Source organism: Notamacropus eugenii, chromosome 3 (genome assembly GCF_028372415.1).
Source record: "Notamacropus eugenii isolate mMacEug1 chromosome 3, mMacEug1.pri_v2, whole genome shotgun sequence".
NCBI classification, from domain to species: domain Eukaryota; kingdom Metazoa; phylum Chordata; class Mammalia; order Diprotodontia; family Macropodidae; genus Notamacropus; species Notamacropus eugenii.
In genome coordinates, this window is record NC_092874.1 from 52,426,365 (window position 1) to 52,441,582 (window position 15,218).

General features: G+C 41.7%; 1 protein-coding gene across 3 annotated transcripts in view; it reads right to left on the reverse strand.

Moving 5' to 3' along the window:
* Positions 1-15,218, reverse strand: part of CDK14 (cyclin dependent kinase 14) — a 678,242-nt gene that overhangs the window by 623,474 nt on the left and 39,550 nt on the right. The window contains exon 1 of one of the 3 annotated variants that reach the window (XM_072651520.1): positions 15,025-15,204. The exons of the other annotated variants lie outside the window; for them this stretch is intronic. Coding sequence (XP_072507621.1) covers positions 15,025-15,072 — 48 coding nt within the window. The 5' untranslated portion in view covers positions 15,073-15,204. Of the gene's footprint in view, positions 1-15,024; positions 15,205-15,218 lie in introns of those variants that run through there. 3 annotated transcript variants of the gene reach the window in all.

Here is a 15,218-nt window from a genome sequence, read left to right on the forward strand (position 1 = left end):
TGCAGCCTTGAGACCATATGTGGCCTTCTAGGTCCTTGGGTGCGGCCTTTTTTGGACTTGAGTCCAAGTTTTACAGAACAAATCCTTTTATTAAGGGGACTTGTTCTGTGAGGTTTGGATTCGGTCAAAGGGCCACACTTGAGGACCTAGAGGGCCACATGAGGCCTGGAGGCTGCAGGTTCCCCACCCCTTTATATGACTATCCTTCTGTTTTCTGAAAACAGAAGTGCCCCTCCTTCCACAGTACCAGTAAGGAGCTAGGAAGGAATCAGAAAGTAACTGGTTTCTCTAAACAGGGCTCACTGAGATTGAGTAATCTTAACAAACAGTAGGTTAGTCCAACAGGATGTAAAGCTTTTCAAAGCCACTCACAACCTAAACTGTGCATGTGGAGAGAATCTCTAGCTAGGGGGAATGGGAGAGGAATGTTCACTCATGCAGAAGTCACTCTGTAGAGATCTTGCAGAGAAGTTAACTAGTTCTCTTTCCTCAGTGGTAAAAACAACTACATTTAACCAAATAGACACAAGAGCAGGAAATGGTAAAGATTCACTTGAAAAAAAAGCCTGTCACCCAAGCTACTAACATGGAAGTTGTCCATTTTCATGTTAACTGGTTTTAAATAAAGGCTGTCTCAAGTGAAAAACTAAATTGTGGGGAAAGATGCTTAGAGAAATGTGGGGTATTAGAGCTGTTTTGAGAAAAGTTAAAATTACTGCTGGGGATGGTGAAGCAGACCTATGGTGCTTTGTTCCTCCAGGATGCTGAGGCTGGTAGATCACTAGAACTGAGAGAGTCTGAACTAAGTTTGGTACCAATATAATGATCTCAGGCAAATCCTGTCTGTGGCTGGATTTAAACTCAGGCATTCCTGACTCCAAGTCCCATGCACCATCCAAAGAGTTGTACAAGAAGAAGATAATACTGTAATTTTCTTCAGTATTTTGTTTCTATCCCTTATAGGTATCTGTTTAATGACACTTTAAATTATCAGTGTATTACCACCCCTGGCCAGACTATACGATTTCATTGTTAACAGATCATCTGGAATTAACATCAAAAGGGAAAACACGAAGTGCTGAGGGTCCATGTTTGTGGTATGGTAGAAATAAAAACAGAAACCCGCAGGGTTTGAAGTCAGAGGATCTGGGCTTGAATAATCATGAAAACGGAAACAAAGCAACATCTAAGGGTGAGGAATGATGATGATGGTGATGAGCATGATGGAGGTGGTGGGGAGAGGGAGGGAAATACATGTGTTACCTTGGACAAGTCTCCTCTCCATTGAATCAGAGGGCTGGATCAGATGGCCTCTAGAGTCTCCCCTCCAGCTCTACATCCTATTATTTCCTCCATGTTTGAAACCAGAACCCAATGTAGCCACAAGGCCCCAGTAAAGGGGAACAGGTGTCAAACATTGGAAGCCTTTTTAGTATGGTGCTTCCTGCTCAGGACCGCATGGACACATCTCTAGTGACTCTTTTGAGAATAAATTTAAAAATTAAGGAAACAAACCACCAGTTTATTAGTGGTGATTGTTTTGAGGAGAGGATTGAGTTTTTCTACTGTTCTGTTTCACTGGTTTCATTTCTGTTTTTGCTTTGGCCAGATGCTAGGGGCACAGAGTTTCACTGCTGAGTTCAGGTTGGTACTTGAAGGACACTTTGAAGAATTGTAGAATACACCTAAAAAAGAACAAACAATAACCCTAACAAGGTTCACTCTGCCTCTATGTGAAGATTTCCCATCTATTATTCAGGTTTCCCTGATCTATTAATCTCCTGATCTATTCTTCCTTCCTCCCTTCCTTCCTCTCTCTCTCTATCTTCCCTCCTTCCTTCTTTCCTTTCGAATTCTCCAGTCTCTGGTCCCCTTTCACAGGGCAGGTCTCAGAAGTGCACAGAAGGCTTAGCACAAACTCAGCATGCATCATCAATCCCCATCACTGTGGTGTCAACAGGACAAGTACCTAGGACAAAGCAAAGAACACCCAACCTAGATGCAGAGTGACCAGCATCTGGAGTCATTAGATCTGTCACTTAGGACTCTGGGCAAATCTCTCTACACCTACACTTCCTCGTTCCTGAAGGGAAGAAGCAGAAGTTCCAGAATGGGTGACAGGCTCGCAAAAATTACAAGCGAAATATTTTTGGAAAGATGTGGTCAGGGGAGAGGGAAAGGCAAGGAGGGAAATGGCAGGGTTTTATGTGATTGTTTTGCTTTGTTTAAACAGGAAGGCAAACTCCACAACTCTATTCCTCACCATAATTAGTGTTTTGGATCTTTTAAATGTAAATTTTTATTTCCAGTGTAAAATATGATATCACTTTCACTCACTGCTGCATTTCAAGAAGAGACCAGAGATAAGCTATAACCCATCTCTAAATTCTAACACAATCCTACAGAAGTCAGATTCCATCAAACAAGCTACATCTTAAAGTCATAAGAATTAATTTGGGGAAGGGGGGTTGAAAAGATTACAATTCCCACATCCTCCTGCGGAGGTCAACAGAGACTTAAAACTCCAGGAGGCTGGAGTAATTTCCGCTTTAAATATATCAACCACAACCCACTTTCCAAGAAACAGACCAGCTTTCAGCCAGCTGCTATGAATTTGGTTTTACAGGTTCCACCTCATCTTCCTACATATGATTTTTATAAACTCATTACCTTATGATTATCAGTCCAAAAAAACCCCCCAAAAACCAGTCTTTCTCTCACCTTTATCCCTTTACCCTGGATGCCACAAATTCTGCAAAGGATACTTTCAGAAAACCAGAATGCTTCCACGAGGCATGCACAATTTACAATCTTGATGCTTTCAAAGGCTCTTCAAAAACAAAATGAGGCAGGTGCCTGTCCTTTCTAAGTCAACATAAGAAAATATCCTGGGCCACTTTATGATGCACTTAGTATTTTAATGCCCAAAGTCATAGTGGGATCAATCCCACGGTGAAACTGTGAGTAGTAATTAAAATATTCCCCTCAGAAGAAAAATGCTTTCAGATATAAAGTACATCACTTCTTTCAGGAAGCCAAATGGAATCTCTGGAAGAAGCAGAATTGCTTACTCATAAAGGTTAAAATGAATTTATCCACTCTGGCCTACCTAGAATATGTTCAATAAAATTCCTGGAAACGTAAACAGGACTTTCCTGAAGGAATTTTTAGGCTCTTTGAAAATATCAGCAGATGGAAAAGTAACTAAAATGTCTATACCCTTCGACGCAGAGTTCCCATGACACATCCCTTACAGAGATCAAAAACTGGAAGAAAGGTCCCATATGTACAAAATATTACAAGTTTTTGGTGAGGCAACAAAGAACTGGAAATAGAGTGGACACCCAGTGACTGGGGAATGGTGAAAATAAAGCATGGTAAGTGAATGGGGTGAATTATTACTGCATCTTAAGAAAGCAGAGAAGCATGAAAAGATTTGTATGAACTGACACAGTGTGAAGTAAATGTAATAGCTACAACGATGTAAATAGAAAGAACAGAAAAAAGATACATGTGTAATTATAATCACCAAACTTGACTCTGGAGAGAACTGAGAAAATACGCTTTCTTCCCTTCACTAGGAGGAATCAGACAGACTAGGCAGGCTAATGGTGTGAAGAAATCCATATACTGACAGACTCCAATGATGTAGTTAATTTTGCTGAAATTTATTTTTCTCTTTCTTTTGAAATATCTGTTACAAGGAATGATTCACTAGGGGAAGAGAGAGGACGATGATCAGGAATGAAGTTAATGCAGAAACAAAAGTATCAAGAGAAATGAGAAATAAATTTTTAAGATAAAAACCCAAACAACAGGTTATTCATATTTGTAATATCCATATATAGGAGGATAAATATTAAGAGTATAGAGAGGTTAGGTAATCTGCCTGATGTTATAGTGCCTAGTATGGCCAAATGGGAGAAACTGAAACCTATGGGCCTTGTGTCCAAGTGTAGCACCAGCCACAAAAATTCTGAGTAGATAAGAATGATCCCAAGCCACTCAGCAGAATGTTCAGTGAACACAAGGACACAAGTTTGGTGCAATGGACAGAGCACCAGTGCAGGAGTCAGGAGGACCTGAGTTCAAATCTCATCTCAGCCACTTGGCACTTACTAGCTGTGTGACCTTGGGCAAGTCACTTAACCCCAATTGTCTCATCCTGGGTCATCTCCAGCCATCCTGATGAATATCTGGTCACTGGATTCAGATGGCTGTGGAGGAGAAGTGAGGCTGCTGACCTGCACAGCCCCACCTCACTCAAAAAACAAAGTCAAGTGCAAGTCATGTCATTATTTCTCTGATGGCATAGTCTTCTTCGGCAATGGAGGACTAACACACACATTTGCTGATCTAGAGCTGAAAGCGCCTGGGCTCCCTTAGTCCAACTTCCTCATTTTACAGTTCCCATAGAGGTAAATTAACCTACTCAAGGTCAGAGAGGCAGTAAGCATCAGAGGTAAGATTTGAATCCAGATCTTCTGGTCCAGAGTCATGGTTTTTTCCACTGTACCTCAGTTGTTGCATCCAATGGAGTGACATGAGACTACTCAAAAACAACATGCTAGATATTCTCACATAACAAAAGAAGAGTTCCTGTTCTATATGTCAATTGGTGGTAACTGCTTGGGTTTTGCTTTCCTTCATGAAAAACTGACCAATCAGCAATTTATCAAACTACTACATCCTAGGCATCTATGAGTAAAGAAGACACAAAGGCAAAGGAGAGTGAGTGAGTGACTGGGTGTGTGTGTGAGTGTGTGTGTGAGTGTGTGAGTGTGTGAGTGTGTGTGTGTGAGTGTGTGTGTGTGTGAGTGTGTGTGTGAGTGTGTGAGTGTGTGTGACTGTGTGTGTGTGAGTGTGTGTGTGTGAGTGTGTGTGTGTGAGAGAGAGAGAGAGAGAGAGAGAGAGAGAGAGACAAAGGCAAAGGAGAGTGAGTGAGTGACTGTGTGTGTGTGTGTGTGTGTGAGTGTGTGTGTGTGTGAGTGTGTGTGTGTGTGTGTGTGTGTGTGATAAGAGGGAGGGGAGGGAAAGAGGGAGAGAGAGAGAGAGAGAGAGAGAGACAGAGACAGAGAGAGAGAGAGAGACAGAGAGAGAGAGAGAGTTTGAAATACATTTCACTGCTCAAACCATGTTTATATAACATGATGACATGCTTAGGTATTTTTACTCCTTATCTCTATCAGATCTGCAATCTATATTTCAACTCTAATGCTAAAGTAATACTCATAGGTCATTTAATTAATTAAAAGGGAAGAGGAGATTGCTAGTCTAAACCAGCAATCACTGAATGACAGGGTCAATTTAAAAAAAAAAAAAAGAAAAGTCCTACCATTAGGAGTCAATGAGACTTATTTAAACATCGGAAGAGCGGCAGGATACTTCCTTTTCCTGTTTTGTCCCTGGACGCTACTTTCTTGCCCTGGGGCTTGTCTAAAGGCTAAAACCATTAAGCAGGGCTGGGACTGAGAACTGAAGGATCAGTATAAACTACCTTTTCCTGGCCCTACCACAATGGCTGCATGGGTTCGCTGGAATTTCATGCTCATCTTCCCAATTAAACACCAATCCAGTTTTGAATTTCAAGGGTCACCTTTCCAGGACCTCCAGAGGAGAACTGATTAGCCATCATCTTAATACCAACAGAATGAAGAGGGCAGCAGGAATGAAGCTCGGATAAACTAAGCTGCTCAAGGCATGGCCCAGTTAAACATTTTACAATGGAAAGGATTCCAGCTCCTCTTGGCTTTGATTATTGTCATTAGATAAACAAAAACAAACATTCCTTTTCCCTAGTACAAATGTAGTCAAACTAGTGGCAGGGGAAAAAAATGAGTTAGCAAGAAGAAATACCAGCTAACGTACAGGAGTAAAAATTAATAAACTCTCAATCACATTTTAATTTCACATCGAGTCACACTTGGGAAATAATTGTGTGTCACAGCATCGGTAGCTCAAATATTTGTCCACAGGAACATTCACAAAAATCACAAAATCTCGTATTTGAAAAGAACCTCAAAGGTTCTGATGATATGTATAGAGATACCTGTATCTATAGAGAAATTCCTTCCACAGCCCAGAAATGGTAACAACACAAGGAAATCCAGTCTCTCTGAAGACTTACCCTCTACTCCAGCCTCTTGAAATGATGCCTGCCTGATGTCCTTCAGCTCCTGAGGTCTTTCCTTGCCCCTACCCATGCTAGCCTCCTCCCTTCCAAAACAACTTTATTCTGTACATATGACATACGTGCTCATATATACACTGCATAGAAATATATAAAACATGCACATGTGGTCTTCCCTTGGTGAGGATGGTAGCCCCAGAGGGCACAAACTCTGTCACTAGTCTCCATATACCTGGTGCCCTATTCCCCCAAACCAGGACCTGTAGCAAGGGCTCAATAAACACTTCTGGACTGATTCCTCTAGTTAATGCTCACAGTCTTCCATAGATTCCCCACCTACAAACACTTATAAAATCTTAGTGGTTTCTGAATGCACCAAGAATAAAATACAAACTTCTCAACCAGTCACTTAAAATCTTACACAATATCTCTTTACTGTACCTTTTTCCAGTCTGGTTTCCAGTTACTCCTGTTGATTCACATTGCTGTCCCGCTGCCATTCCATGACATTCCATCATCTATAGCCATGCTTTTACATAAATGGTCCCTCATGTCTAAATATTCTCCTTCCTCAGAAAAATCTTTCTTTTTCTTCAAAGCAAGCAACACACACACCTGGTACAAGAAGCCTTCCCTGATCCCACTAGTCAACCAATAAACATTTTTTAAATGCCTACTATGTGCTGGACACTATGAGTTACAAGCATTCTCTCACCCTTTGGAAAATGCTTTGTATTTCTCTACATGTACTGTGTCATGTATTTGTGTACATGCTGTATTTCCCCCAATGGGATATAAGCTTCTTGAGATCAAGGACTGTTTCTTTGTTGTCTTGGTACACTTAGCACTTACCCGGATCAATGCCTTGGAAACAGCAAGCAAAAATTCAGTATTTTTTGAATTTAATTAAATTTTGCTCTCCTCTCTGCACCAGGGCCTGCCTCCACTCTGGCCAAGCTGTTCTTAATCCCGATAGTGGGAAGAGGGCTGGGATCTGCGCTCCAAGAACATTGAACCCTGCGACCTTAGATAAGTTAGGTGACCTGGGCCTTGTTTCCTCATCCATAAAATGAAGTATCTTCCATTCCCAGCACAATGATCCAAAGACTTCGAGATGACAGAGTCAGAGAGGGCTGGACATCCAAATGAGCCTTTAACTGAATTTAACAAACATTAATTATCAACTGTATGCAAGTAATTTTGCCAGACAGGTGGTATACAAAGACAAAACCCAAAACATGCCCTGCCCTCAAGAACCTCACCAAGAAAACCTAAAAAGAAAGGAAGGACTCTCAAAGTCATAGATAAAGGAATACGGGAGGCAGCCTGAGTACATTATACAGAAGCAGTAGGAGGCACATTAAATTCAATAGGTGGTAAGCCAGTCTGGCTGTAGGGTAGAGTATGTGAAAGAGAATCCTCTGAAATACAACTGAAAATGGACACTGGAAGCAGGGTATGTATGCAGGACCTTAAGTTTCAGGTGAATGAGTCCATCCTTTATCCTATTGGCAATAGGCAGCTACTGAAGATTTTTGAGCAAGGAAATGGCCTGGTCAGTCTGATGTCTTAGAAATCTGCGTGGAGGGAGGAGAAAGGGATGACCTCATCCTTACTTCGAACTTGGAATACCTTACCACATACCTACTTTTGTTCTCAGGTTATTTTCTCTCTTGCTTTCTGGGCCAAAACAAAGCAAACCATAAACTCCAAAGAAGATAATGGTAATCATAATGTTAAGAACTTAAGTAACATATGTAAAGTGCTTTGCAAACCTTAGAGCAAATTAGAATTGCTCATCTGTTCCTCCTCTTCCATCTTCAATGTTTCACTTATTTCACATTTAGAATTCAAATGTTTACTTAAGCAGATTCCTGTGGGTAAAGACATTCTGAGGGACATGTCAACAGGGCGTAGTGACAAATCATAAGGGTATGGGATCATAAATTCACGGCTGGGGGACTCATAGAATGTGGCTTATTTTACAGATGAGGAAACTGAGAAGCAGAAAGGGAAGGTTGCACAGGAAATCATTCCTCTGACTCTGTATCACACTGGACCAGAACTAAGGGAGCAGTCATAGCCATGGGGGCAAGGGAACCGATGGGAGAGCTGTTAGAAATAACAATAACTGGATGTGTGAGACAAGAGGATGATGGATCAAGGATGATTATAAGGGGTGAAGATGTGATGCTGTGCAGCAGAAAAAGTGGGCCTAGGTTCAAACCCTGACTCTGCCCTTCATGATTTGTGTGACCTTGGGAGAGTGGGATGGGATGATTCTTTCCAGCACTTAAGTCTGGCTGACTGGAAAGATGGGGGTGCCAAGAGGAACTGGTTAATGGGGAGGGGCAGCAGCTCCTGTTGCAGAAATGACTTCTGTGCTAGCAACTTTGCATTTGAGTTAGCAGAGCCAAAACCAGGGGAAGAAAACCAGAAGCCGGCTGAAACGAGGGCCCAAAGCTCAAGGAAGACCAGCGCTGAAGAAAGAGAACTGAAAGGCAAACGTGGCCAAAGTAACATGAAACTCAAGGGGCAGAGATCATCCGAGAGAAATTAAGAGATGGAAAGAAAAGCAAGACTTGGAGAGGAAGGGGCAGGAGTGGGACGGTTGGTTTGGATTTTCTGGTGGTTTTTTGTTGGGCTGTTGGGGCTTGGGGGTTTTTTAAATTTGTTTTTGGTTAGGTTCTTCTGGACTTTTTTTCCTTTTTTTTCTTTTCTTTTCTTTTTTTTGGTAAAACACCAAGACGGGTGTTGCAAGCGAAGGTGGGAAACAACCCAAGCCCAACTTCACTTCCTTCACAGTTTTGTTGAGGGCCAATGCAAACAAACTCTCATGCAACTATCTGCACAGTAAAAGACACGCTGGCAAGCGTGTGCTCAGTGATTGAGGGGGACATAGGAAAAAGCTAAAACAGCTGCCCAGTGCCTCCCTCCCCACCCCGTGCCCCATGTACACACACCATAAATACTCCCCCCAAATTCTAACCGTGACCATCAGCTCCAGTCCTCCTGGTATATAATGTCACACTGGACCTACATAGCTCCTGAGGGCAAAGTGAGGCTGGTGACTTTGCACAGACTTCCCTCACTTAAATCTAACTCACTTGCAAGTCACGGCACCATGTCACGGTCCTCTTCAAGAATGAAGGACAAACACTAACTCTGACCATAGGCTTTCACCCACGTACCAGCAAAGGTTTCAAAAGGGAGATAACCAATGTTGAAGGGGGCGGGGGAAGAGAGACAGAGAGGAAGCACCAGGGCCTTGGGGAGTTATTTCCACCCTCATAACTTGAACTTATTGTCATCCTTTCAGAGTCCATGAGGCTACAGCTCCAAGTTCAAAGTTTTTTTCATCACATCCATTTGACTACATACATATTCTTCCATTTTCTGTCATTTTCCATGGGACCTTCACATTATTCAAAGGAAGTAGACAGAAAGCTTGTTAGAAATACTTTATGTTAATATAAAGGTGGCCTAACCCGGTATTGTGGATAGAATGCTAGTCTTGGATCCAGGAAGACGTGAGCTCAAAGTCTACTTCAAACACTGAGCAAGTCACATGACCTGTCTGCCACAGTTTCCTCCTTTGTAAAATGGAGATAACAATAGAAACGACCTCACAGATTGTTGTCAGAATTAAATGAGATGATCATTGGTAAGTGCTTAGCACACAGTAGGTTCTCTATCAATGTCAGGTATCATCACATTGCAGTGATCATTATCACCAATATCACCATCATCGTTCTCTGGACAACAAAGATGATATCAAATTAAGTACTTAATCAATTCCAGGATCAAATATAACCTGTCTCTGCCTGGACACCCCCCACCCCACACACAGTCTTCTTCTACCTTTTACCTTCCCATATATTTGTGATCTAGGGACACATGCTTCCTTACAATTCCTCAAATAAGACATTCAATCTCCTGACTCTGGGCATTTGCACTGGCTGTGCCCCATGCCTGGAATATTCTCCCTCCTCATCTCCATCTCCTGGCTTCCCTGGCTTCCTTCAAATCCCAGCTAATGTCTCACCTTCTCCAGGGAGTCTTTCACAATCCCCCTGAATTCTAGTGACTTCCTTCTGTTGATTATTTCCAATATATCCTGTATAGAGTTTGTTTGTACATATCTGTTTGCGTAAGCAAGCTTAAGGGACTACATGCCAAGAGGAGAGTGGAAATACAGGTAGAAAGAAAGGCAGTTCCTACCCTCAAAGAACCAAAACGAGAGAAAAGGAAGCTAGAGAGTTGCTGGGGGAGGGCGGTGGGAGGGAGAGGGAGGAGGTTGTAGAGAAAGCCCAGGACAATGGGGAGAACAGCCTGGAGAGAAATGAAGACATGACTAGCTTGGGCATCATTCTTAAAACGGAAGTTCTGAGAGGACACAGTCAATCAGATGGAAAGGCCTCAGGGGTAGAGGGTATTTCTAAGAGGGGAAGTCCAGAAGAAACGTGAGCATCCAGGGTAAAAAGATAACATATGTAAATCACTTTTCAAACCTCAAATACTAGCTATGGTTATTATCATCATCATTCCCACTTTAAATTTAAATTCTACTTTGTTTTCTGTCTTGGGAAGGGAGAAAGGTGACATCTGGACAGGTGAGGAGACTCCCTACACCACCTACAAATGGTTTGCAATACAGAGCCTTGAAGAGTTACTAAGAGAGGACACGGAGAGGTTCAGTGATCTGCATAATCAGTGTGTGCCAGAGCCAGGACGTCGGGTCACTCTTTCCATCTTGCCCCTGGTTCTCTTTTTATTGACAGTTATTGGACATTTACAGATGACAGAAAGAGATTATGGATAAATGGATGCTTTGAACAGCCTCTGTGGCTGGCGTCTGTAAACTGTTTATCTCTGCTTTTTGCTTGTCTTTCTCACTAACAGATACTGGAGAAGACATCGATTCTGGGATGATTTCTTCGTAGGCTGAAGATTCTCACATCAGAGCTGGAGCTTTGGGAGGTCATTTGACTTTAAACACTTAACCAACCCAAACGCAGGAGAAGGCAGTTGTTTTAAAAATATACCTGACAGCCCAGCTGATTTTCAAACTGCCTTTCAACCTGCTTATCATTTTAACCTTTCTCAGATTGTCAATCAGACTAACTCAGGGCCTTTGGAGTTTGGGTTTTCCAGAGTGACTTTGCATCCAGTTTATTCTTTAAAAATATATATATATATTTAAAAAAGGCATCTGTCTTCAACACATGGGTTCTTGGTATGGAAGTCCAACAGCTAGCTCCCTGCTACCAACGCAGCTCTTGCTGGGTATCTGGAATTGTAATTTATTGCGATACACCACCCTAACTGTTCAGACGGACACTAATAATGGATACATGGGCCTTCTTTAACCTAACAAATGATTGTCTTTCATAAGAGACCTGTAAACAGAGCCTGGATTCATCAACTGAATAATTATTCCTCCCTGGTACAGCCTTTTTAGTCTCTGCTCAGCTCTTAACAGAGATACAACTGCCTGTGGAGCACAGCTTTACAGAAAAAAGTCCTACATTTCTGGAATCCAGCAATGGAGACTGTCTCTGACTATTCTATATATGAATAGAGTTGGCCCAGTACCATCATCCAAAGAAATCACTTGGGGCAAAAGAAAAGGGAAACTGGACAAAACAGGGCCAGATTTTTTTTTCAAACTGATTGCCTGAATCCATAGCCACAATGTTCCAATGCCACATTTCCTGTTCCCTTCCCTCCTTTCTACTGACAAATCTTGCTAACCCACGGCCTCTGTCTTTCTTCTCAAAGGGCACTTTGTTGCTTGTCCCAACAAGTCAATAAGCATTTATTAAACACCTACTATGTGCCACACTTTTGCCAGGAAGTGCCACAGATGCAAGGACGGATCCTCAGGCAAGCAACAGACAAACAACTACGTATAAACAAGATATAGAACAGCATAAGCTGGAGACAGTCTCGGGAGTCTAGACTGCCATTGTTTCTCTATGTGGTATTCAGAGACCCTTTAGTTTCACTGACTGCTCTGAGAAAGGATCCCCTAATACTGAGACCCCCTAATCTACCAGGAACCTTACCTCCCACTTTTCTGAGATCACTAGTATTTGGAATCTGATCCCTTCAATCTACCCTTACCTCTAATCTTATACTGCAAGTTGGGAACTATACAAGTTATTTATAAAGACTTTGGCAGGCAAACAAGAAGGCAAGAAGCATTTATTGAGCACTTATCAAGTGCAACTAGTAACTACCATAGTACATAGAGCCCTGGGCATGGAGTCAGGAAGACTCATCCTCCTAAGTTCAAATCCAGCCTTAGACACTTACTAGCTGAGTGACCCTAGACAAGTCATTGAACCCTGTCTGCCTCAGTTTCCTCATCTGTAAAATGAGCTGGAGAAGGAAAGAGCAAACCACTCCAGGGTCTTTACCAAGAAAATCTCATTCAACTGAAGACATCAATACAGCAATAAATATGCCGCTCACTGCACTAAGTGCCGAAGTTACAAATACAAGCAAGGGGTTTACACTCTAATGGGGGGAGAAAACATAGAAAAAGATGTTAAATGGGTAGAGGGGTATATGTACCAGTGCATGGGGAGTGGTGGGGAAAGCCAGAGTGAGAGGAATGAATCATGACTGGCCTGGGTCCATCTCCAAAATGGAGGCCCAGGAAAAAACTCACAAGTGAGTGAAGCAGGTTGTCCTAGGGGAGGGACGTTCTAGAGTGGGAAGGCCCTATGGGCTAAGGGAAATTCGTGAATAAGAAAGCAACCGCGGCACAGCGGCAAAGTCGAGAGTTGTAAATATAGCCAGAGTCAGACAGTAAATAAACACTTATTAAGAACCTACTATGTGCAAGGCATTGTGAGAAGCACTAGGAGTACAAAAACAAATAAAAACAAAGCCAGTCACTTCTCCTAAGGAATTTACAATCCAATGAGGGAAGAAAACACACAAAAGGAATCAAGCCAGCATTCCAGTAGGAATGGAAGAAGGCACTCCTGGTGCTAGGGCATGATGGAGAAAGTTCCAAAGAAGTCACAAGCAGAAAGGTTTAAAAGACTTCACACTTCTCCACACTTAAAATCCAAACTTATCACCAACTGAACTCATCCCTTCAAATTAATTCTATTTTTCTCCATTAAAAATGGCAGATGGGCCATACAGGCCTATGGGCAGCTTTGCACCCATCCAATTTCAGAACTTTCATTCATCTAGAAAAGTCTCCTTGGGGGAAGGTCCTTCATACAACGAATGCCATTCTCATTAATTAATGAAATACAGTTCCTTACTTTTCATGTTAAATGGTCAGCTCAAAGATCCTAGGTACTTCCATAAGACAGTAGCTTCCCGTAGTGGAATGTCCTTCCTTTAGATGTTGAGGCAAATTTGGGCAAGGTTAAAGAAACAGAAACATCAGCACTCATTCAGAGAGTGCCCTGGACATACATAACTCTTGTCAGTGAGTGAGGTGGCCCCAGTCCACTGACTCCTTGAATAAAGATCCATCATGATTTTCTTCTCTGTTCTCTGTGCCATTTTTTTTTTTTTGAGACTTTCCCAGATCAGTGATCTACTTAAAAAGAAGAACAGTAAGTGGCTGTTAATTATTTTCAGGATGTGTGTTGGAGAACGGAAATTAAAATCAGACAAGGAAGGTTTCCAAAAGAATACCCTTTGTTTCCTCGGTGAATTACGAATTAGAAATAGTGCGTTTCTAGACAATTTACTGCATCACAGACTATTCGAATTGGAAGGGTCAGGCTTGGCAAGGAGATGGCTCTGTTCCCTACCAGTCAAAGGAAAACTCCTTGAAGGCAAAAACTATTTTGTCCTGGTCTCTTTATCTCAAAGTCTGGCACATATAGGTCTTTAATATGTTAATGAAATAAATAGCTTGGTTCCTTAGGTTATCCTTACTGGAGAATCTGAGAGTTGGAAGGGACCTCAGTGATCATATCAGTCCACACAAAGGAACTCCACTAAACCTTAGCCCATATATAGAGGGAGAAGCAGCACCTCTTAGGGCCAGCTATTCACTCAACTTTGGGATGGCTCTAGGGCTTAGGAAGCTTTTCTTGAAATCAAGGCTAAATTTGCCACTTAGCACTTGCTACTCTAAGCTCCTTGACTCCTGCCCTCAAGGCACAAACGCAACAAATCTGATCTGTCCTCTTCAAAACTGCTCTTTAAATAACAGAACAAAGCTATCCTCTCCCCCAGTCTTCTTTACTCCATACTTACCTCCTCCCTTGAAGGACCTCATATTATGGACTCATGGGCCCTCTCTGGACACCCTCCAGCTTATCAATGTCCAAAACTGTGGTTCCCAGAAGAGAACACAACACATCAGATGAGGACTGACAAGGGTACTTTTATACAAGGCAACAGACATTTATCAAGTGCCTACTATGTGCTAGGCCCTACAATAAACAGAATACAGTAAATGTTTGTTGACCACCAAAGGGTAAATAGACATGTCCACTTTTCTCTTTACAGCATGTGTACAACAGTGACAGAACTTCGTAAGAAACTCACTTAGATAAATCAATTATCCTCTCATGCTTAAAGTTATTCCTCAGCTTTTCAAAATATCCAAAAAATTCCTATTCATTTTAACTACATTCCTGTCAGAGAGAATAAAGCTGCTTTTTATTGTTAATTCTGAAAAGAAAAGGGGGGAAAAAGGAGGCAAAAACCTACCTAAAACTAGTTATCTTTTGTTTCCTTTCTAAATCTTCTGACAGTGTCAGATCTTCAACAAACAGATTTTATTTATATTTTTCATGCTTATAAACAAAAGTAAAATTCAGTTCCACACTGAAGCCTTTTAAAGTGAGCTTCTGCCAAGGGCTGGTTTCAACAACTGAATTATTAACCCCTGAAAAAGAGTGACTTACCACGGAAATACTGGCAAGCCCCCATGTACCGTTAACTGCTAAAAGCATTCTGTTGCACGTTATTCCAAGGAATTTACATAAATATTTTTAAAGGAATATTGTGCAATAATTAATCTTCATACTTTAAAAAAAAACTCATTATTGTTGGCATCTTAACATCTGTTTTCTTTTCATACAAAGATGTCTATAATGAA